General features: G+C 46.2%; 1 protein-coding gene across 2 annotated transcripts in view; it reads left to right on the top strand.

Moving 5' to 3' along the window:
• ABLIM3 (actin binding LIM protein family member 3) overlaps nt 1-11,590 on the top strand; it is a 117,324-nt gene extending 105,734 nt beyond the window's left edge. Inside the window, exons 17-24 of one of the 2 annotated variants that reach the window (XM_008014924.3) lie at nt 211-275; nt 1,537-1,684; nt 3,338-3,367; nt 3,970-4,028; nt 4,881-4,941; nt 5,721-5,728; nt 6,277-6,357; nt 11,417-11,590. In XM_008014924.3, coding sequence (XP_008013115.1) covers nt 211-275; nt 1,537-1,684; nt 3,338-3,367; nt 3,970-4,028; nt 4,881-4,941; nt 5,721-5,728; nt 6,277-6,357; nt 11,417-11,530 — 566 coding nt within the window. In that variant the 3' untranslated portion in view covers nt 11,531-11,590. Of the gene's footprint in view, nt 1-210; nt 276-1,536; nt 1,685-3,337; nt 3,368-3,969; nt 4,029-4,880; nt 4,942-5,720; nt 5,912-6,276; nt 6,358-11,416 lie in introns of those variants that run through there. The other variant, XM_038006196.2, reaches the window with a different exon arrangement.
• Nucleotides 11,591-24,389: the final 12,799 nt, after the last annotated feature.

Genomic DNA, 24,389 nt, shown 5'->3' with positions numbered 1-24,389 from the left:
GCAGTGATCCGTCCCTACGGGAGATAAGTGTTCACAGACCACAAAGGTAGCAGAGATCACTTTCAGCTGATGTGGGGCTTAGCTTAAACGAGACTGTTTCCATTGAAAAATAAGATTAAAAAGAAAGAAAAGTGGCTTTTCTTTTTTAAAAAAATGCCTTAAGCCAGGCTGAGTGGTATACACATGCTGATCTTAGCTGTCTTTTGACAGTGCCCCGAGCCAGAAGGTTCTCATCTGGAGGAGAGGAGGATGATTTTGACCGCAGCATGCACAAGGTGAGCAGGCCACACTACTGAGTAAGATGCTTAGAGCATATATCACTGAGGATCTTTTCATTTGGGTATATCGCTAAGGATCTTTTCATTTGCAAGTGACAAAAAACAAATTCAAGCCCACTTATGATAGAAAAAAGAAAAGCATAGCTTTGCATAACTGAAAAATCAAATGATAGCATTAGCTTAAAGTATGACTAGATCCAACTGCTCAAAAAAATGCCATAGAAAATTTGTCTTTTCACTTGTGGGGCTTGCCTCTGGATTGGCTTCATAGTCAGGCAAGCTGTTTTCACATAATGGTAAGCAGGTGCTTGCAACCCTTGTTCGTTGCTGGTGAAACCCTTGTTCCAACCACTGTGGAAAACAATCTGGTGGTTCCTTAAAACTTAAATGTAAAATTACCACATGATCCAGTAATTCCATTCCTAGGTATATACCCAGAAGAATTAAAAACAGGACTTAAACAAATACATATATACCCATATTCGTGGCAGCACTATTCACAACAGCAAATATACGGAAACAATCCAAATGTCCATCAGCTCATGAATAGACAAAATATGGTATATCCATACAATGGAATATTATTCAGCCATGAAAAGAAATGAAGTAGTGATACATGCCTCAATACAGATGAACCTTGAAAACATTATGCTTAATAAAAGAAGGCAGATACAAGGTCACATATTATGTGATTCCATTTCCATGAAATATGCAGACTAGGCAAATTCATAGAGACAGAACATAGATCGGTGGTTCCCAGGCCCCTGGGGGAGAGGGGAATGGGGAGTGAGTGCTTCATGGGTATGGGATCTCCTTTGGGGGAAATAATGGTATTTGGAAACAAGATAGAGGTGGTAGTTGCACAACATTGTGAATGCACTAAATGCCACTGAATCATTTCCTTTAAAATGGTTAATTAGAAGTTATGTAATTTTCACCTCAGTTAAAAAGAAAAAGGTGGCTATCTGCCCATTGTTGAATCAATCACTGTGCCAGGACAATGGGATCCTGTCACTGGCCAGGCTTGCTTTTTTGTACCCACCACCAGACCCCCACCCAGACCACAGGACAACTTGTGGAAGACAAGATGAGGTTGCAACAGGAAATATGGGTGCCACGAGGTGGGAGGGACGCTGGGAAGACAAACGTGAGAGCAGGCTGCTATAGAGAATGCGATCCTCACCCTTGCCCAAGCCCGTTCCATCTCAGTGTCCTTTGCTTTCCTTCTAACTTCATCTTGCTCTTCCCCCACCCTCAGCTCCAAAGTGGAATTGGCCGGCTGATTCTGAAGGAAGAGATGAAGGCCCGATCGAGCTCCTATGCAGACCCCTGGACCCCTCCCCGGAGCTCCACCAGCAGCCGGGAGGCCCTGCACACAGCTGGCTATGAGATGTCCCTCAATGGCTGTAAGCACTGCTCTGGAAGCCCAACAGGGTGGGGACACCTTCCTCCGTGACTAGCTGGCAGTGGCAGCTGTTCTCGCTGAGTCAGGCTCCCTTGAGGCACAGCCCATGCATCCTCTCTCTTCTTCCTCACGGCAGCCCTGTGGTGGGTGGGGTGCCCTTATCACCCTATATATACAGATGGGGAGTGAGGGCACAGAAGCCTTTGGTAACTTGCCCAAGATCACTCAATTTATCAGTAATGGAGCTTACTTAATCAGCTTCCTTGCCTGTTTTTATAAATTAGGTTCTGTTGGAATGTAGCCAGCCCAGTCTCAATCCCCTGGGCTAACAAAAGAATCAGAAGAGGCTGGCCACAAGGGTTAGCCCCAAACCCTGTAATGCCCCCTCTGGGAGCTTCATCGAGGTCTAGAATACAGATTTGGAAAGGGGCTGTATGGGACACCACGTAAGAGCGTGCTCTGCCTGGAGCAATCACTCCCATTGCTTTGGGGCCTCTGAAGCTCTGACTTCCAGTCAGATTCTGTGTAAAGAAAAATGTCTTATAATCATCAGAATGGCTCAAAGATGCAAGGGATGGCCTCCTGAGGTAATGAATCTACCATCACTTGAAGTTATATAAGCAGGGGCTTTATTCAAACACTTCTTGAAAATCTCATTGCAAGCTCCTCCCTATTCCTGGACACACACACACAAACACACACACACACTCTCTCTCTCTCTCTCTCTCTCTCTCTCTCTCTCTGTCTGCCTCCTCCTTACTCCTGTGAGATGCAGTCCTGCTAGGAAATATCATCTCAGATCAATAATTTGTGGATAATAAAATGCATCATTTGTTATACTTCTTGTGCCAGGCATTTGTAGGTATGTTACACTACTCCTGTAGAGCTGCAATGTAGAGGGATTATTTTCACCCACTTTTTAGATGAGAGAACTCAGGTTAAGCCACTTGCTCCAAGTGAGAAAGCCAGTAAGTGACTGAGCCAGGATCAGACCCAAGTTGGAGTGGCCCAAAGGCCACAAGCTCTTCCCTCTTCCCCATACTACACCTTGACTCTCAGTGAGATTGAAGATGTTGATGTTGGTGGCAATAATGACAAAATCAGTTTTATGGAGTGTTATAGATGCATCAGGCACTATGCTAAGTATCTCACTGTATTGTGTCACATATTCTTCACAGTAATCCTACAAAGGAGACTATCACTCCCCATTTTGCAGATGAGAAAACCGAAGCGTGATTAATTAGATTGTCTGAAGTTAGATATCTACTAATGGCAGAGCCAGGATGAACTGCTGAGCCTGTTTTCCTGCCTGACCACTGAGGGCCGCTGTGTTCAACCCCTGGCTCTGGGGTCTGTGCAGTGCACCAGTGCTGTTTGCAGTTCGACTCTGTTCAAGCACATCTGCACAACAAATATCACAGAGCACCTGCCCTGTGCCAGGTGCCAGGCTAGGAGCTGGACAGGGGAGGGAGATGGGGTGCAAGTGCAACAATTAAAAACTGACCAGTGGGGAAGGAGGGGCTGAAAGAGGCCCCTTTTCCCAGCCAGCCAGGGGGACCAGGTGTGGAAGCCACGTCTCTTTGTCCCCATGAATTGTCTCCACCATGTTTGTCTGTCCTCATGAGCAATGACCTTCAGCTTTTCTCTCCTGCAGCCCCTCGGTCGCACTACCTGGCTGACAGTGGTAAGTTCTGCCTGCCCTACCTTCAGCCCATCATGTCCCATGAGGGACAGAGCTGTGTCAGCTGCAGTTCTCCATAGCTCTAATGACCATACAGTGTGGATGTCCCAGCACACTCCTGACCTCAAATAGTCTACCCCATTGTATTTTTCAGATTGTGGGTCTGCATTTGGGGTTCTGGAACTAGGATTGCCATCCCCAGACGATGGTCCCAGAGAGAAAAAAGTACACATACCTCTTCTACCACCTGGGAGCCTTCCTACCTGGGTTCTGAGCTTGACTTCAATTTCAGGGCCTTTGTCCAGAGCCAGCCTGTGGCCAGGACACAGGGGTCTATCACAGGAAGATAGAGATGTGCAGATCAAGGACAGAAGAGTGTATGAGTGGGTGCCTTGGGCAGGTACCTAGAATTCTGCTAGAGTGAAATGCCCCCAGAGACAGTCAAGTTGCAAATCTGGAGAGCGTCAGGAAGAGTTGGTGGCCTCTGGCCTCCACCCCTTCCTGCTAGGTTGGGAGCAATATTGGCTGTTGGTGGCCAGATGACCTCGGGGAGAGGGACTCATGGCTTAAGACTCCTGGTAATTGCTCTAGATCCTTCTTTTCAGATCCTCTCATCTCCAAATCTGCCTCCCTGCCTGCCTACCGAAGAAATGGGCTGCACAGGGTAAGAAGTTGTGCTGGGAGATGCGGGGGGGATGTTGTCCCCAAAATGCTATTAGATCCAACATTAGCTTGTTGTAAGGTGAAATCTGGGCAAAGGTCCTGGGGCTAGTGGTGGGTTAACTGAAATAACCGTATGGCAATGACTTGCTCCCCTCCCTGGCGACCCCTTCATGAAAAGGGGCCCCCATCGGAGGAGCTTGGGAACAACTAGTATTTATTGGGCAATAACCCTGTGCCGGGGACTCAGCTAAACACTTTGCAAGCACTAATTTGTTTTGTCCTTCACAACCCAAGGAGGTGGTTACTATCATTTACCCTACTTTGTGCATGCAGAAAGGCACAGAGAGGTGAGGTGACTTGCCCACACTCTTCAACAAGAAGTGGTGGAGCCAGGATTCAAGCCCAGGCCAGCTGATCCCACAGCCCACCCCCAACTGCTGTGCTCCACTGGCCTCTAACATGTCCTGTACGTTTTCTGAGCTCCCTGAGCGTGCTGCTATGGAAAAAGAAAAATGATGAGCAGGATAAGGATTGAGAGTTCACGGAAGGAGTGACTTGCAACTTCCAACCAGGTTGTCAGGGCAAATCTCCTAGAAAAAGGGGTATTTGAGCAATGAAAGAAAGCATGAAGTGAAATTCACCAAATAAATGGATATACATTGAGTGCCCAGCATGTGCCAGGACAAAGCACAGGGATGGAGCAGCGAGTTAACTTTCCCTAACTTGAGACAGAGGCTGCTGAGAAGGCCCTATGTCCCACAAGCGCTGGTTCATTTTCTGGAGGTGGGTGAGTGCTTCAGGGAGGCAGAAGTGAGCTTATCTCAGGCCAGCCCTGGTTCTGTCTCTTCTGCAGACGCCCAGCGCAGACCTCTTCCACTACGACAGCATGAACGCAGTCAACTGGGGCATGCGAGGTGAGTGCAGGCCTGCAGGGGGTCTGCAGGGAGAGGGCCTCCGGATGTACCACTCAAAACTGCTGCTTGACCCTCGGCAAATGATGGCTACAGATTCTGTCCCCATGCTGGGCTATGTCCAACCCTGAGTTCTTACTCTCTTTCACTTCCCACCCTCTCCCTTTACCTCTGCTCTTCCCTCATCCTCTCAAGTCCTGGCCTTGGGTGATCTCCAGGCCACCTGTTCCATCTGGGTTCCCAGAACCATCACAGAGTGCTGCTCTCCTCTCCCTGGATGGTGGAGCAAGGGTTGCCTGCCAGCCCCGGTGGAGGAAGCACTCAGAGCCAAATGCACACTGTTTCCAGTAAGAATTCCATGAGCTTTCTGCTCTCTGCCAGTGACGCTTTCACACCAAACTTGACCAGCTCCTATGAACAAACTCAGGCAGCAGGGGCCCACATTAGAACCTCGAAGGATTCCCCACAGAAGACAGAGGATCTTGTCCATGTGTTTCAGATCTCAGATTCTTCTAATTTCTATTCTAAATATCTCTAAGGCCATTTTTTCCTTAGAACTATCTCAAGATCAGCCCAACCCCTATCTTCAGCCTTCCACTGTGCTCATACCATTCTTGATTGTCCTTCAGCATGAATTCAGCAAGGACAAGGTCTCTGGTGGTCAAGAGAAAGAGACAATAGAGGCCAGACCCCCGAGAGAGTAAGACAGAGGCCCGTGTAGTGATGCAAAGCGAAGACTGATGGGCTCCATTCTGTGTGTGTGTCTCTTTTTCTCTCTGCAGAGTACAAGGTAAAGGATGTGCATAGACCCTGGGGGTCTCCAGGATTCTTGGAGCTGCTACACTGGGGATCACCAGGAGGATGACAGCACTGTCTATGTAGGGAAGGGAACAGAGATAAATAACCCCAGGGGTCCTTTCAAGACCAACATTTCCTGTCCCTCCTTGGCCCACTTTTCCTGAATCCTGCCCTAGGTCTCTTGCCTACTGAAATCAGATACTCTCCCTGGGCTTTAGAGACACTCTGGTGACTTGCCAGTTGCCAAATATTAGACACTTACATTCGGTAGGTCATGTGCCCATATTATACCATGGGCACATGGCAAATACCTCCAAGCTTATTCCTAGCAGTATTAGGAGACTCTCTGGGGCCTTGCCTTTTGAGAGAAGGTATTTTAAGGCTGCTGGGAAACCCCAAGAAGGGCAGATCCAGCCCTTCCTCCAGACTTAATTTCTGGCCCTTTCTGGATAGAACAGAGAGCCCAGACACAAAACATACCTGAAAGGAACAAGCCTACTACCCTCACCCAAGCTGGAGACCACCCCCCTTTCTCCTTAGATCTACCCTTATGAACTGCTGCTGGTGACTACAAGAGGAAGAAACCGTCTGCCCAAGGATGTAGACAGGACCCGTTTAGAGGTAAGTCTAAAAAACTGAGCAGGAGCTCTTGGGTTCGAAGAAATTTTGGAAGTTGCTTGGTCTAATCCAGCTCAAGAGGGCTGGGTGGAAGATTGGCTTTAAGATCACACAGCTTTTTGAAAAAGCAGGGACTTGAACCAATTTTCTCAGCCCAAAACTTCCCCATGCTGTTCCCCAAAACTGCCCCATGCTGTTCCCCCAAAGCTGCCCCATGCTGTTCTTTGCTGCCTCCTCTTCAATTCAGTTAGTGTCTGTGGTGCACAGAGACAGTAAGTCCTCCACTAGGGCCGATGCTTCTGCAGAACTGCAGAAGAGCTAGATTTGCTCCCTGCCCCCAAGGGGCCTGCAGTCTCAGGATTGTGCATAAAACTTGTGCTTGTGATGGGGGACAGAGGGAGGCAGCACTATGTAGAAGGAAAAAAGGCATAAGTAAGTCTTGAGTCAAACTCCCTAGGTTCAAACTCTGATTCTGCCATCACTAAGCGGGCAGCTTTAACCAAGCGACAACCTCGCTGCAACTTGGTTTTCTCCTCTGTAAAGTGAGAGTGATTGGTGTGCTTCCCTCACGCTGCCAAGAGAAGTGAGTGAGCCAATACCCATAAAGCCCTTAGCATCGAGTCTGGCAACATACTGAGTATGAAGTGCCCAATGAACATTAGATTACTGTTGTCCAGGGAAGACCACTAAGGCCTGAGGCAGTCAACACAGGTTTGCAGAAAAAGTCACGTCTTACATGGCAGCAGGCAAGAGAGATTGTGCAGGGGAACTCCCCATTATAAAACCATCAGATCTCATGAGACTTATTCACTACCAGGAGAACAGTATATGGAAAACTGCCCCCAAGATTCAATTATCTCCACCTGGCCCCATCCTTGACATATGGGGATTATTACAATTCAAGGTGAGATTTGGGTGGTGACACAGCCAAGCCATATCAATGCCCTTCCCATCTCACCAGCCTCCTTGCTCCTCAGGGCCCCACACTAGTAATCCCTGTGCCCCAAAGCTTCCTCCAACCCTCCTACAGGAGGGGTCACTCCCCTTGTCCTTTGACCTCCTCCAGCCTTCTATCCAAAGTGCATCAAGCACCTCTCACTCTCTTGTGTATCAGATCATGGATGTGTCCATTTCCTCTGCCTGACCCTGAATTTCTTAGGGACAAACATTGTCTGTCCTTTACTACAGGGCCTGGGCTGGGAGAGGTGTTAGAAAATGTTTATGGAATTGAGTGCAGGCTTCTGAAACAGGAGGCTCAGCACTCCTCGGGAAGAGCATACAAGCCGCCCTTGACTTGTTGGCGTGGAATTGGCCCAGGGTGGAGGGTTGGGGCAGGAGGGGAATGTACATTAGCCAGGAAGCTCTGCGAGTTCTTCCAACTCTAGCATGCTGGGTTCCTAGAAGTGGGTGATTCTCCTCACATTTTAACAAGGGCCTCCGCCTTTCACTGTCTCCAGATGAGAGCGTCTACCAGTGCTGAAGGGGACAGCTCCCAGGGCAGTGCAGTGAAGCCAGTTTTTAGGGATGGAAATATTCTTCAGGACATCAGAATCACCCAGTGAGCTTTTTAAAAATACCATACAGGGGCCCCACGGTAGACCAATTCAATCACAATTTGGGGAACATGCTCAGGCCTCAGAACTATTTAAAAGCACCCAAGGATGTCTAAAGCATAGCCCGAGCTGAGGCCCATGGGCTAAAGACACTGCCCCAGCCTCCTGCACTAATTCCAGGAGGGGACTGAAGAAGGAAGACTGTGACCCTGTCCTCAGGGAGCTCAGAGAACAGATATTCATTCATCCAACAAATATTTACTGAATCATCCTCACCTTACAGAGGAGAAAATAAAGATTCAGCAAGGCTGTCATTTGGTCAAAGCTGATCACCTCGTGATGACAGAATCCGAGTTTGAACTGAGGGAGCTTAACTTGAGCCTTGTGCTGCCTCCCCTTCTTCCGCCATCACAAGCACTAGTTTTATGTACAATCCTGACACTGTGGGCCCCCTGAGGGCAGGGAGCAAACCTAGCTCTCCTCCTATGTCCACAGAAGCATCCAGGTACTGTTCAAGATGCTTGCAATATATCAATGAACAAAGCAGAGACCCCTGCCCTCTTGGAACTTACATTCTTGTGTGAGGAGACACAAGATGTGTCTCCTTTATTTGTGTCAATATTGTCGACACAAAGAAAAAATAAATGACACCATGTGTTAGAAGGTAATGAGTGCTAAGGAAAAAAGTTAAAAGAGAGAAGAGAAGGGGATTAGGAGAGGAAGAGGCGAGTTGCAGTTTTAAATAGCATCATCAGAGTTGGTCTCATTGGATGCATGACATGTAAGCAAAGGTTCGAAGTAGTTGAGGGAGTTGGGCATGCTTTTATAAGAAGGAAGAACTTTCTGGGCAGAGAGAACAGCCAGTGTTGAGACCCTGATGCAGGAGTGAGCTTGTTGTGTTTGAACATAGCAGAAGGTGAGTATGTCTAGGGTCCCATGAGCACAACAAAGATGAGGAGGAGAAGATAAAATCCAAGGAAACTGGGAGCAGATCACACAATGTAACAGGTGCATGAAAAGATCACCATGATAGTGAAAGTGACCAGATTGAGTGCTTTCTGTGTGCCTTTGAGTGCTGAGCACATGACCTGTATCTGCTCATTCACCCTCATGGTATTCATGATGCAGACACTAGTAAGCTCCCATTTTCCACAAAAGGAAATTGAAGTTCAGGAGGGGTTAAGTAACTTGTCCATAGTCACATGGCCATATCTCCCCAGCTCTAAGAGCTGCTCTCTTAACCTTCCTGCTTTAACACCTTTCTATGGCAAATGTCAGATGGACAGTGGTGGCATTAGGGGCCTTGAGAACTGGAGGAAGAAAGGAGGCCCCAGCTGGCCCTTAGAGGAGAGAAGCCCTGGTCTCCTTCCAATGTGTCCTACTTGTGAGCACATTCCTTGAGGGTGACTTTTGAACACGTTACTTGAGGGTGACTCTACCATTCCTTTATATCAAGTCTCATAACAAAGATTTTTTAACATGGTGGAGAAACTCAACTAGAGAACCAATACTGACCACCACCCTCCAACAACAACAAATGATTCCAAAGTACAGTTTCCCTCAGTCTTTACCATGGAAGTAGCAGAGAGGGGGACTCTTCTATCCAGGGTGTCTTTCATCACTTACTTGAGTAGCACAAACATGGACAAGTCAATAGTACAAAGAAAGAGGCAGGGTCTTAGGGATCTAACAAGCAAATATAATGTGTGGGCACTGCCTGGGTCCTAATTCAGACAAACCAACTGTAAAAATACATTTTCAAGACAGGAACTTTGTAATGGGCAGGTATCAGGGAATTCTGAGGAATTCTCGTTAAATTTTCTTGGGTTTACTCATGGCATTGTGTAACCACAATGTGAGAAAATATCCAGTGTGTTTTGAGATACATTCTCAAGTGCATAGGAATGAACTGACACAAAGTCTAGGCTTTGCTTTAAAATATTTCAGCAAATAAAATAGATAAATGAAGCAAATGTGGAAAACCTCACAATTACTGGATCTGGATAGTGGACATGGGCTTTGTCCCGTTTTCTCTCTTTTGTGTAGTTTTGACATTTTTCATAGTAGAAAGACTTACTTATGAATTTTTTAATGGGGCTGACCAAGAGGGGCATTGGGAATGTAATGCATTTTGCCTGGACTTTGGTCCCAGCTCTACTACTTAAAAAATTATTGACCAAAAATTGTCAATATTACCTTTGCTTGAAATTCTGAAGGTATGGTGAAAATGCTAGTTCACATAGCCATGCGCCATGGCTCACACCTGTAATCCCAGCACTTTGAGAGGCTGAGGAGGGCAGATTGAGCTCAGGAGTTCAAGACCAGCCTAGGCAATATGGTGAAACCCCACCTCTACTAAAATACCAAAAAATTAGCCCAGCGTGGTGGCGCACACCTGTAGTCCCAGCTACTTGGGAGGCTGAGGCAGAAGAATCGCTTGAACCAGGGAGCTGGGTTTGCAGTGAGCTGATATGCCACTGCACTCCAGCCTGGGCAACAAAGCGAAACTCTGTCTCAAAAAAAAAAAAAGTTCACAGTGACAACAAGCCAAAGAACTGACAAATTATTGTGTGGTCACATACATAATTTTCATTGAATCTCCTTCATTACCCAATTAGCTCAGGTAATTGCTACCAACAAGCCAGCTTAAGTGAACCCATTAAGTTTCCAGGCAGTATATATGCTATATGTTTCTCTTTTTAAACTTAATTTTAAATTCCATTTTGAAAAATTTTAGCTCTCCAAGAAAGTTTCAAGAATAGTAAAATGAACATCCATCTACCGTTCACTAAATACACCAATTGTTAACATTTTACATTTTAAGTGCTATATGTTTCTAACTCTAAAAGCTTTTGACAATGTATCACATTTTTAAAGCTGCTTAGAAGGGAGGAAGGGAAGGAGGCCAGAAAGAGGAGAAAATCTACTATAGAATGCAGACAAGGGTTTGATTATAAAGCATACTTGTTTTCATATCAGAAAAAGATAAAAGGACACTTTGGTGCATCAAAAATTATGAGCAGTAATGTTTTTCATTGACTGGCCTGATGAACAGCCTTCCAGATCATTTGTTAAAACATCAGTAAGAGGAAACATCCCCTAAAATCTTGGACATGGCTCCTTTTTCTCTCAAAGGGGAGTAGGATAGCGTGAATCCACACACACTTCTGGATGCAAATACATGGAGCAGGCATGCAGAAAGGGAAGGAGTCAACAGGGGACTCCAAGGGGTGTGTAGTGGAAGCGGAAGCCCCACTTGAGTCATAGGCACAGGAGGCCTCTTCAGCCAAATCAGCTCCAGAGTCCTCCCTGGGGAAGTGTTCATTCCATATTCACTCATTCAACAAATATTCATCACACACGCCCCAGGCTCAGCCACCATGCAAGGCACAGGGTGCCCGGAGGGAACACGCAGCACCCACTGCTGCCTCCACCTGCCCCCACATCTTGCATCCTCATGCTGCTCTCTTTCTCTGTCCCCCCACCCCCACCTGCCCTGCCTCCTTCAGCGCCACCTATCCCAGGAAGAGTTCTACCAAGTCTTTGGCATGACCATCTCTGAGTTTGACCGGCTGGCCCTCTGGAAGAGGAATGAACTGAAGAAGCAAGCCCGGCTGTTCTAGGCAGAGGCTCTATAAATATATATGCATTTATATAAAGATATATGTAAAATCTCTCTACTGAAGCTCGGTATAATCCTCTCTTGTGTAATGGGACACACTGCCTGCCATGAGACTTGCTTTTCTGTACTGTCAGGCAAGCCCACGTCATCGAGATATTTTTATGCTCCTTACTTTCTCTTTTCTAAGTGCTGTGGGATCTGGGAAGGGATTTGAGGGGACTCTGTCCTTTTATTGGGGATCCTTTTTATACTGAAACATCTGTCCTAACTTGAGTGCCCCAAGGTCCAACTCTCTTTCCTAAAGAAGGTGCCTGAAAAAGTCTCTCTTCTCTCTGCTTCGTGGCCCCTTTCTTAAATTTCTAGGGCTGATGCTGACCATGGGGTTTCCACACCTTATTGGCCCCAGAGGGGCCCTCCCATGGGAAGATCTGCAGCAATCTCCCCAAATCAATAAGCGCCTTTGAGCGCCCACGAAGAACTTTCTCAACACCCCCAATTAGGAGCTCGGTGCTCTCTGGGGGCAATGCAGTTAAAAGTGTGAGTCTCAAATATAGTTATTACACCAGTCAACAGAAGTGGACAGGGCCTAGGCCTCTCCTCAGCTCCTTAACCCTCCTCCTCCTGCCCTGGATTGTAACCGCTCCCTGGTCCAAATCTAGGATTCATGGTAGGAAAAGGAAAAGGCCCTTCCCTTCCCTCCACCACTTCCAACTGGCCCCTTTGCCTGACCTGGACTTGGAGAACCAGAGGAAAGGAGAGGGAGCGGAAGTGGGAGATAGAGCAGGCCACCTGTTAGAATCAGAGCTGCAGGATTTCTTGGGACCCTCCTCTCTCCCTCACTGCTCCCAGTACCTCCTGACCCTTCCCTCTTTCAAGGAGAGGCCCATGATTGCAGCTTGTATTCTTTAGCCTTATTACAATCTATGTGCCTGACAACTCAACACACCGCAGGGCTAATGTTCCCACCAGAGCTCCAACTGAACAACCAGACAGACAACTCTCACCGCCCTCCAGAGAGAAAATAGGCCATGTCCCAAAGAAAGGTTCTTGGTCTATGCCTCTGGTCTGTGGGCTGGCAGGGCAACCATAACATACCCCCACCAGTTCTCGGCTCCTGCTGCAAAGTTGGCCATGTTTCACAGGGAAACTTTTGGAAGAGTGGCTGCTTATGAGATTCCAAAATGAAGTGTTGGCCAACATTGCTCATGGCCATCCCGGATTTCCCCGGTGGCTTCCTTTCCTGCCTGCTCGCCTCCCTGAACAGGGGAGAAAACTTAACCTCTCTTCTCCTCTCCAAACCTTTCACCTTGAGTGGGCAATGTTTGGTGGGGGCTGTTCCTTCTTGGAGATGCCTTGAGTCAGACCATTTTGAGATCATGGAGGAAGGATGAAGAAGTGAAAATGACAATAATGACTCTCAAGAGGCTGGTGATGTGACATGGCAAATGTAGAACTGACTTAAATTGAACAAACCCTCACTGAGCACCTCTGATGTTGAGCACCTGCTGAATACTGAGCACTGACTGGGGGAGGGGGAGGGGAGCACAGGGGTGAGTCAACCTGGGACTTGGTCTCAGGGACATGCCTACCAATAGTGGGTATCGTAAGGCATGTACCCAAACATAACGGATGTAAGGCAGAAAGTGATCAGAGAAGGAATGAGAAAGTGTGCGTGATGTTAATGAAAAGTCATATGCAGTTAGAGCAGACCAAGGAAAGCTTTCTGAAAGAGATTGCATCTGAGGAAAATTCAGGAAGGATCTTTGTAGATTGGGAGGAGATTCTAAGTTAAAGGGGTGATAGGGTAAGGGGCCACAGGGAAGTCTGCTGTGTTCTCATGTAGGATGTCAGCCCTCCCTGCAACTTCTCTTTTTGGCCAATGTCTTTTCACTTTCCTGACCCTTTAGAATCGTCCCCAGCCAGAAGCAATCATGGAAGCTGCCTCATTGTCACTGGTTAAGAACTTGGCGAGATTGAAGGGCTTTTGTTATTGTTGTTGGATATTTTTGTTTCCCATAAAAGCACATCATTTCAACCCTAAACCTGTGTCCTTCTGTTGTTTCTTGTGTGGGAGTGTAAATGACTGACATGGGAAGAGGCTGACCCCTGCCCATTTTTCAAAATAAAACACCAAAACAGCAGCCACTCCTTTGACCTCAGTTTCTCCTTCTGTAAAATGAGAAAGTTTGGTAAAGGTAAAATCACTCAGATTGTTTTCTGTAGAATGCAGGATCCCTCAAGATGCTAGAGGATGTTCCAACAACAAAGAAGTTCTGTGATCAAAAATAATAATAATAGTTCCTTATTACTAAGCACCAACAATGTTCCAAGTTCTATGCAGGCACTTCACACCCATCATCTCATTTAAGCTTATGAAACAACCCAAGAAGTAGCCATTATTAATATCTCCATCTCCTAAATGAGTAAATAGCTTTGAAGAGAACCACAATTACCGATGGTAGAGCCAGGAATGAATTCCAGCCTGTCTGACTCAGAGAGACCGGCTTACCACTCTTATTAGGCAAAATCCTTCCAGCTGCAGGTAAAGAGAGCACCTTATTACAAGTGGCTTCAACGGTGAGAACACGTGTTGTCTTGCACAACCAGAAATCCAAGGTGCAGAGTTAGTACATTCAGCAGCTCAGGGATGGAGTCCAGAGCCCAGGTTGTTTGCATCTCTGTGCCCCACCATCCTCAGCATGTTGGTTCTTGCCCTCAGCCACATGTCCTCTATGTTTATAAGAGGCTTCTGTGGCTCCAGGCATCATGTCCTCACACAATCATATCAAAAAACAAGAAAGTCTATTGCATGTCTACTGTAGTCGGAAAAACTTCTCCGAAGTCCTCAGTAGACTTCTGCTCGGATCCCACTGGCCAGAACTAGGGATATGTCCATGCCCCTGCTGCAATAAGGGCTGGGAAACTGGGCATTTGGCATTTTCAGCCTCAACAGGGGGAACCAGGCTCTCTACCAACAAAGAAGAAGAGAGGAGGGCAGAAAAGGAATGGCCTCTGGTTGAGGAAATCACAGCGCCTCTGCCACAACCACCGTGCCATGAAAGAGCACATCACATCCCTTCTCTTGTAGACTCACAATGCACATTGCCAAAAGTCCTGAGAAGTCCCACCATAGTACCCTTGTTTAATCCAATATTTTATAAATGAATTTAACATAACCTCTGTTTAAGACATGCTAGGCTTACTGTTTTTTGTTGTTGTTGTTGTTGTTTTTGAGACGGAGTCTCACTCTGTCGCCCAGGCTGGAGTGCAGCGGCGTGAACTCAGCTCACTGCAAGCTCTGCCTCCCAGGTTCACACCATTCTCCTGCCGCAGCCTCCCGAGTAGCTGGGACTACAGGCACCCACCACCATGCCCGGCTAATTTTTTGTATTTTTTTTTTTTTTTAGTAGAGACGGGGTTTCACTGTGTTAGCCAGGATGGTCTCGATCTCCTGACCTCACGATCCACCCACCTTGGCCTCCCAAAGTGCTGGGATTACAGGCGTGAGCCACCATGCCTGGCCAGCTTACTGTATTTTATCTGTTCAAAGATGCACACTTTTTTCACATTTCAACATCTCTGAAGATGAGATGTGGCTGAGAATTAAAAGTAGCTCCTTTTCTGAGCTCTCATTCTGCTATTCTTCAATAAGAACCAATGCTGACTTTCAGCCCCAACACGGCGCCTCCAGACAGGTGGCTCAAATGTGCAAAAAGATACTCAAGAATGCATGTTTGCTCCCCGCCTACACATGCACCCAACAAATATTCACGAGCGAGCATCTCCTGCCAGGCAGGAGCACTGAGGATACAACGGTGTAGAAGGCAGGAACGGGCTTTCCTCATGGACTCTGGTCTAGAGGAGAAACGAATCATAAATAAGGCAACAGAAAAAGAGCTGGCACAGAAGATAACTGCCACAGAGACAACAAATAGGCATCATGAGAAAGGAACTCACTTTGTATACTAATCAAAGGATGAAAACCAAGTACCTGGGGAAAAGTGGGATAGATAGCATTCAAGGCCCTGGTGTGAGCAAGAGCTTGGCTTATTGGAGGAACAAAAAGAACCAATGAGGATGGAGTGGAGTGAATGCAGGGGAGAGTGAGATTAGAAGCGGTGGGAGGGCAGGCAGGGGCCAGCCATGCACAGGGTCTAAAAGGACACATCTCAACCATCCAGGCTTTGTAGAGGGAGCTTTGTCGACATGCTGGGTGTAGGAAGAATTGTTCCAAGCCTTGCCACTCAAAGTGTTGTTTCTAACCGGGAACATTGGCATCACCCAGGAACTTCTGTGAAATGCAGAACCTCAGGCCCCACCCCAACCTGCCCAATCAGCATCTGTATTTTCATAAGATCCCCAGGTGATTCACACACACGGTGAAGTGTAAGAAGCGTTGCTCTCACCCATCTTCCTTTCATGAACAGACATAACATTTTGAGTCAGACTGTCTGAAATTCTAGAAGGGGGCCTTTCCCCACACATGCAACCCCTTTGGACACTGGAGATCAACCTTACATCAATAAAGCAGAATATGACTTTGGAGGCCACAGAAACCACAGAAGGTTAGAGCTTAAAGCTAATAATACAATAGTTGCAATTCGCAGCCATGATACAGGCTGACTGAGTGAGCAGATCAGAACCAGAAGCCAGCTCTCCTGTGCCTGCAGCCCCTCATCCTCACCGGGCACCCAGTTCATAGACATGGGCGCCAGCTGTGGAAGGTGTCAGCAGCTGCAGCTGGCCACAGAGCCAAACGTGGACTAGAAGGCTGTTATTCAGCACTGTTAGCAAAATTCAAGGGGGCAAAAGCACTACTAAAATTAATAGCAACTAACCTTCACAGAATTATGCCAGTTCCGTGTGGAATTAAGTTTTAAACATATTATTCCACATTGGACTTTGAGTTGCTAAAAATCTTGACTGCACAGTGATAAACACCTACCTACATACTCAGCTATGGGCAGCACCAAGTCACTCAGAAGCCCTGCAGCAAGACTCCAAATGAATAGAGTCCAGGGACTGTGCAGATGACGGTCAGCCTCTCCCCACCACTCACAAGCCTTTCACCTCTATACTTGGCCTGGTCCAATATGATTGGCCCAGAGACAAAGACGAGAGAAACCAAAGGCCAGAAGTCACCATCTATGGTCAGCCTCAGGGAAAATTAGAGCCAAATGTGCAGATAAATGAGGCTTAAAATTGGCATGACATCTATGTCCATAGCCAGAAGAATTTTCATCCCAGTTCTTCCCAGATTTCAGTCATTCAAGCATCACCTTCACGATTTCATCAAGTTATTTATTTTCTTAATACTATTTACTTGATATTTTTCTTTCAGTTGACATGTATCTGATGTTTCTATTTTAATGCCAGTGAAAAGTACGGGTTTGTAGGACTGTTTATACGGGGTTTTTTGCTTGTTTGGTTGGTTTAGCTTGTTTTGTTTAGTTTTGTTTTTTAAGAGACAGGATCTTGCTGTGTTGCCCAGACTGGAGTCCAATGGTGTGATCATAGTTCACTGTAACCTCGAACTCCTAGACTCAGGCGATTTTCCTGCCTCAGCCTCCTGAGTAGATGGGACCACAGGCACACGCCACCATGTTCAGCAAATTTTTATTTTTTATTTTTTTTGTAGAGATGGCAGGGGGCACGGTCTCACTATGTTGCCCAAACTGGTCTCGAACTCCTGGCCTCAAATGATCCTCCCACCTCATCCTCCCAAAGTGCTGGATTACTGGCATAAGCCACTGCACCCATCCTGGTTGTATGTTTAATACAAATTCACAAATTCACAAAATTCATAACTTTCCAAATATGTTGGTCTGTGTAACATCTAAACACATCTCACATTTTCACCAATTGTCTGAATTCCACACTTTGGGAAACGCTGTTCTACCTGATGGAAAACAGAGGAGAGAAGGTGATTTGTATTCCCTCAATACCCTCATGATAGCTGGTCTTTGGGGCGCCCAAGAGAAACAATCTGAAAACGCTGCAGAGAGAGAAGAAAACCCAAAATTCTTTGACAACAAACAGGGCTTGCTGAACGACAGCTCACCTAACAGCCGAGACTCTCATTTACCAATAGTATCCTGCTGGAGCATCATATAGACAGGGCGTCCCTGGACCTCGCTAAGGTTTTCAGTGGCTACAGCCTCTGATTTTCCCCGATGCTGAGGATTGTAAAGCCTTTGCCTCCGGGTATGCTGCCATGAATTCCAGCAGGGACAGTACAGCGTCATGGGTAAGGGCACTTGGTTAGACGCATCCTCCCTCAGGGCAGTCTCAGCCTTGCCATTTGCTAGTTGAACTGTGTCCTCACCCTCCCATTTCATATCTTGATTCCGTAACCCCCCAGTACCTCTGAATGTGACTCTACTTAGACATAGGACTTTTAAAGAGGTGATTAAGTTAAGATGACGCTGTTAGGGTAGGGCCTGATCCAATCTGACTGGCATCTTCATAAGAAGATTTGGACACGTGGTGACAGCCAGGGAGCCCATGCAGGGAGGGATGGCCATGTGAAGAGACAGCAAAGGGGCAGCCATCCACAAGTCATGGAGATAGGCCTCAGAGGAAACCAGCTCTGCTGGCAGAAATTCTGTTGTGGCAGCCCTAGCAAACGAATAAAATGAGATGTGCAAAATAGAAATCGAGGCATTTAGTTGATAGAGTGATATGCTGCAGGTGCACGCCTGGCTGCAGGGGAGGCTTGCATTTCACTGCTCAGCACCTCCCTTAGGCTTAGATCCTGTGGTTTACCTAGAGTGTGAGTGCCCCCTCTGGGCCATTTCTGGAACTGCAGGGAGAGAGGCTCCCTTTCTCACCTAGAATCTCCAGGTGTAAGGAATTCAGGCCTGCAGCTGTGTGGCCTTCTCTGCCACAGATTCGGACAGACCATCTGAAGATGAACACTAAACAGAGCAGGGCAGAGCCAGGAGATGGAGAAAAAAAGCAACTGCCTGGTTTGCTTCCTGGATCCAAGCTTGCCTTCAAACCAGTTTCACCCCTTCAACTACCCAGCTACCCTTTGAGCTTTTTCGTTAAAGCTGGTTGGAGTTGTGATTCTATCACTTGCCACCAAAGAAGCCATGACAGATACACTCACTGGCTGCCAGAGTGAATGAATATTGGCAGCAGAATCCCGGATGTGTTCCCTTGCTGTCTGTGGGAGGGACAGTGACCACAATTTAAACAGTGCAGGCATGTGCTCCAATCAGAGCTCACAGTGCGACATGAATCACTAGGGAACATGTAGGAAGGGTAAAAGCTTGCCTCAGTCTGTCACTGAAAATTCTTGTAGGGCCCAGACCTAGAGCCTTCTGGTTTTCCAGAATCTTCTTGTAGATACAGAGTTCCCTGTCATACAAAAGAAGCATGACTGCCTCCCTAACGCACAGGGTCTTGCCCACCTGGATCAGGACAAATTGTCCATCTGGCCCTAGCAATCTGTCCATCTAACAAAATAATGGGACTACGTAACGTTTTTAAGTGTGCACACAAAACACCACTCCTTAGCAGACTCTGTGGGTAGCAGCATTTAGAGGCCTGATAGTCCTCCCATCCAGGAATATCGGGAGCTCCTGCAGGGAAGGAGGAACCTGGCAGAAACAGTTGCGTTTCCAGGGGTTGGATTTATATAAAACTCCCTGCAGGGGGCAGCCTGGGTATGTGGCCACGGTTTCAGCATCCCTTAATATTTTTCCATAAACATCTGACAAGTTCTTCAGAGGAAACCCACACTGATTACATAATAACCAACACTTCTGATGATGGCTCAGACACTGTGCTAAGTACCTTACAGATCTCATTTAATCCCCTGGGTACTACTTTCATCCTCATTTTACAGATGATGAAATTGGGCCCTTGATAAATAACTCATCCAGTGTTTCACAGCTGTGTGTGGCACAGCCTGCACTTGATCTTAGAGATGGCTTACCCAAAGCCCGTGCACTTCGCTGTATCATACAAAATCTCCTCCCTGAATAGAGTGCCAGCTGGCATTTGAAGAAAATGTACCATGTGCTAGCATGGCACCAATCACTCCACACTCTACCTACACAGTTACAATGAAGCACCACAACTGCTGTTTGGGGAAGATGTTTGTAGCCTCAATTTTTAGATGAGGAATCTGAAGTTCAGAGAGGGTGAAGATCGTGCCTTGGCTGTGCAGGGGTGGGACTGCGTAACACTCAGATCCACCTTGTCCTGAAGTCATGCTCTTCACCATTGTGTCCCACACACTGAACAGAGTGACTCAGGTGACCTCATATCAGGGCATCACTGCTCCAGGTAAGATTTCTTCCCTTCTTTCAGCCTCAGTTTCCCCAACTGACAAATGAAGGGACCAGACAGGCTAATGTCTCAGGCTTTTGGGGGGGCTCTAAAGCTTTTCTAGCTCTAGGTTATAAAATCCACTTTGGACCTTTGCAACCTGGCACCAGCCTGCAGCCACAGATGAAGCTAGGGCCGTGCAGCCCAGATCTTGAGAAGAGAGTTAGTCCACGCTGCAGTGTTAGGAGCTGCACACCCTCCTCAGGCCTTAGCGTGGAGGCCTCCATGGCTGGACAGACCCTCCAGATGTCTTCATGGGTCCATAATTTCCCTCAAGTTTCCACATTGGGGGAGGGGAGCTATAGACCAGATTAAGTCCACAGGGGTGTTTTAGTTGGCTTTTGCAATGTTTTAAAACAATTGGAATTCATTACCAACACTTTTAAATCAAAAGAGATTTCTCACTAAAATCTAGATTTCTGGGTTCTGCTGAAAAAGCTGAAGATTGGCCACTCCAGTTCCGAGCTGACTGGTGACTGGCCCCTCAGACAGAGCAAGAGGGCTCTGCTTTGCCATGGCCCCTCCACTTCCATGGCCTGCTTCCTGCACAGCCTTCCTTGCCCGGCCCTATAGGTACTTCAGGGCATGAGCCTCGCTTAAGGAGCCTAAGATCTTGCTTAAGGAGAAGAATCCAAAGGGAGGGAGTAAGCTTCATGCATCATTTCGGCATAAAAACAAAAGCTCCTTTTCCTTCATACACAACCACTGGGCTTGGCTTTAACAACTGTGGAAGCTGAGCCCTGTTACCTCCATGCAGGTAGGAGCCCCATGCCCTGGAGCAGAAACCCAAAGGTGCATGGGAAGAAGGAGTTTTCATCCATCCATGAAACCTTTCTCTTTCTCCCAGAAACAGCCACTGAGATCTCTATCTGCTATCCGGGGCCCAGGGTGGACCAGCAGACGTGTGTCATTTCCCTGAATAGGGGCTATAATGGCAACATTGTGCTAAGTGGAACAAGAGACGTTTTCATTGCAGCCAGCATCAGGCAGATACCCGATCAGAGGGCTCTGGGGATCACCCCACACACAAAGGAGCATGGGAGAGGGGTCCTGAGCCAAGGAGAAGCCGCACATCCACAGCAGCACACAGGGGCTGGGCAGCACAGCGGCATGTCTCCAGAATGCCTGGTCACAAGTTCACTTCCCACTGCAAATAAATAAGCAAATACGACAATCCCAGAAGACAAATGGGACCGCCAGGACACATGCATTAATAGAAGCCAATACTGGCAGGTCTCACACACCCTTGAGTATGTTTTCACTGACTCATAATAACAAATACTTATTACTATTTATTAGGCGTTGGGCACTGTGCTAGGTTCTAAGGATCTAGCAATGAGTAAGACCCAGCGCCCACTCTCACAGCATTTGCAGTCTGGCGGGGGACAGGGAAGCATAGGGAAAGAAGCACATAAGAAATTATATACTATTGACCCAATGGAGGAAGTGAGATTCACACAGCAATGAAGTTGACTCAGGAACCCAGATCTGAGCACCCATCTCTTGTTTTTCTTACTCTTCCTGAAGTCTCCTGAGATCACTGCAGGCTCAGTGAAGAAGGCACCCCAAACACCATAATAAGAAATCTGGACTCTCCACTGAGGGCCAGGGGGAGCCATCACATATTTTTAAGGGGGAAGTTGCATGGTCTGATTGGGATTATGGAATGGTCACTCTGTTGGCCATGGTGGTAGCAGTCCCTAGAGGTAAGGTGACAGGTTCGGAGGCTGGAGTATGTTTCTCTCCCTGGAACAAATAGTCCTGAGCCTCCAAATTTTTCTTTCCCAGGGTTTCCCAGTTCCAACTGATAAGCTAAGAATGAGACTAGGGAGTATCATTTGTTTTCACAAGACCGGGAGCAGGAGGGAGTTGAAAGCTTTCTTCCTGGTATTGTTCACTAGGGAAAAATTTGATATCTTCTTACAGAGTTGGAGCTCCCCACATAGAATTCTTTAGACAAGAACCAGGCAAACCTGGAAAACTTGGAAGTGAGCAAAGTAGGTAGTGAAAGGGAAGATATGAGCCAGATTCTAAAAATCCTTGCCAGAGAGTTGCACTCAAAATGAAATGGAAAGGGGAAGAGAAAAGCAAGTACTAACAACCTCCATTCTCATCCTTGCCCCAATACTTGCCCCCTAATAACCCACGATCCAGCCAACCTGAACTGCTTCGCAGACATGTCCTGCTACCTTGGAGCTCAATGTCTTTGCTCGCACTGCTCTTTGCCCATAATGTTATCTCCTCATTACACATTCTCAGTTGCCTCCCTTCCAAATGTCTGTCATCCATTACAGCCTCTATGATTAGTAAAAAAGTCTTGCTTTGTCTGATGGACTCCAAGACCACTTTATTTCTCCTCTGGTACTTTTCATACAGTAATTTTTATTATATTATTTTATACATATCTATCTCCTCTACTAGATTGTATATTCCCTAAGGGTGGAAATCATTCCTACTTAGCATTTCTTCTCTCAATAGAAACTTGCACAGAGTGCAATCAATATTGCCTAAGTGAATTTATGGACAGTGTGGATTGTTAGTTTTTATGAGGAATAAAGAACTCACTAAAGGAAACTTACAGAAAAAAAAAAAAAATAGTTATTCCTTGTCCAAACCCGCAAATAACTTTCTCATCCATCTCAGTTACTCTGACAGCAACCAAGCTGTAGACAACTTAGTCAACATTGCCATCTAGTGGATATTATGGGTAATTATTTAAACCAGAACCCCTATACCTTCCCAGTAACTTTTTTGTTGTTGATTCTCAGAACTGTGCACAGACTGTGTTCTCCCGTTTCTATATGCTTCCCAGACCACAGCTCAGTTAATTCCACTCCATAAATTATTCCATGGACACTTATACATTTTCCTTAGCCTTTTTTACTTTTTTGTTCCAATTCTCTGAATATATCTCCAAAGTCCTTGAAAGTTTCTGAAAGTTCTCTAAAAGTCTCTACTGGGCAGGCGTGGTGACTCATGCCTGTAATCCTAGCACTTTAGGAAGCCGAGGCGGGAGGAGCGCTTGATCTCAGAAGTTCGAGACCAGCTTGGGCAACATAGTGAAACCTCATCTCTATTTTAAATATTTTTTTAAACATTATAAAAATAAAAATCTCTATAAAAGCCTCCATCTGTTTTTGCAATAGTAACATTTCATACTGTTTTCCTAAATTATTTCAAATGAAATTTTATGTTTTTAGAAGAATTAGTGAGCTAGCCTGAGAACTTAAATACAATTTATGGCCTTGTTTCCAAGTGTTTCAGAGTTCAAACAATAAACTTTTAAAACTTAATCCACTGGCAAATTGTTGGTTGGCTGCTTTAGAATTTAAACTGACCTTTTCAAATTGGAAAAGGGGACAGCAACAAAGAGGAACTCAGAAAATAATAATGGCTCATATTTTATAGCTGTTTGTGGTTTGTAAAGTGGGTTTGTATCATTTCATTTGCCCTACCAACAGTCCTGTGAGGACTTACAGTATGAGGCTTCCCATAGCACAGATGAGCAAGAAAACCTCATTGATGAAAAGTTATTATACAATGTAGTATTTAGATTGGTGCAAAAGTAATAGCGTTTTTTGCCATTACTTTCAATGGCAAAAACCACTACTACTTTTGCATCAAACTAACAGAACAAGAGCCATGCACAAGTTTTCATACATTGTTCACGACATCACGTTTGGTCTGAGTGCTCATACACATACACACTAAATAAATTACTGATGCAATATTTTAAGACAATGTTGATTTTAATTTGCCCATAAAAGCAATAGAGAAAATATTCCCGGTCAGGCAAGGTGGCTCATAAACCCAGCACTTTGGGAGGCCGAGGCAGGTAGATCACCTGAGGTCAGAAGTTCGAAACCAGCCTGGCCAACAAGTTGAAACCCCGTCTCTACTAAAAATACAAAAATTTGCAGGGCATGGTGGTGGGCGCCTGTAATCCCAGCTTCTCAGGAGGCTGAGGCAGGAGAATTGCTTGAACCTGGGAGGTGGAGGTTGCAGTGAACTGAGATCGCACCACTACACTCCAGCCTCGGCAACAAAGCAAGACTTTTCAAGAAAAAAAAAAAAAAGAAGAAAAGAAAAGAAAGAAAATATTCCCAGTCCAGGAAAATACAGGCTGGTCTTTCCCAGGCCTTTTCTTGACTCCATACCTTTGTGGTGGGTGTTCCCCGTTCCAGAATGTTCTAAGTAGGGAACGGTGGCCAGCTTAAAGCTGAAAACCATGGCCTGGCCCATGGTGGGAGGAGCGGTGTCTAGAATAACAATTGGTCCTGGACTTTATGAAGGGTCTTAAAGTCAGACATTTGATATTGTCTATCAATGAATGAGACCTATTTTCACAAGATATACCAATAAGGTGAAGAAGTTGACATTCTTCATACAGCTTTAAACTTAGATCCCATTATTGTTCCACACTGGTCATAGCAATAATTTTCTACAATCTTGCGAAAAGTACACTTACATTGCACTGTATTTTGTATGCTAAAAGTATTCATTTCCACATTTTTTATCACTGT

Source organism: Chlorocebus sabaeus, chromosome 23, assembly GCF_047675955.1.
Source record: "Chlorocebus sabaeus isolate Y175 chromosome 23, mChlSab1.0.hap1, whole genome shotgun sequence".
Taxonomy (NCBI): domain Eukaryota; kingdom Metazoa; phylum Chordata; class Mammalia; order Primates; family Cercopithecidae; genus Chlorocebus; species Chlorocebus sabaeus.
The sequence above is the reverse complement of the archived record's forward strand: the minus strand, read 5'-3'. Positions and strand labels throughout refer to the sequence as shown.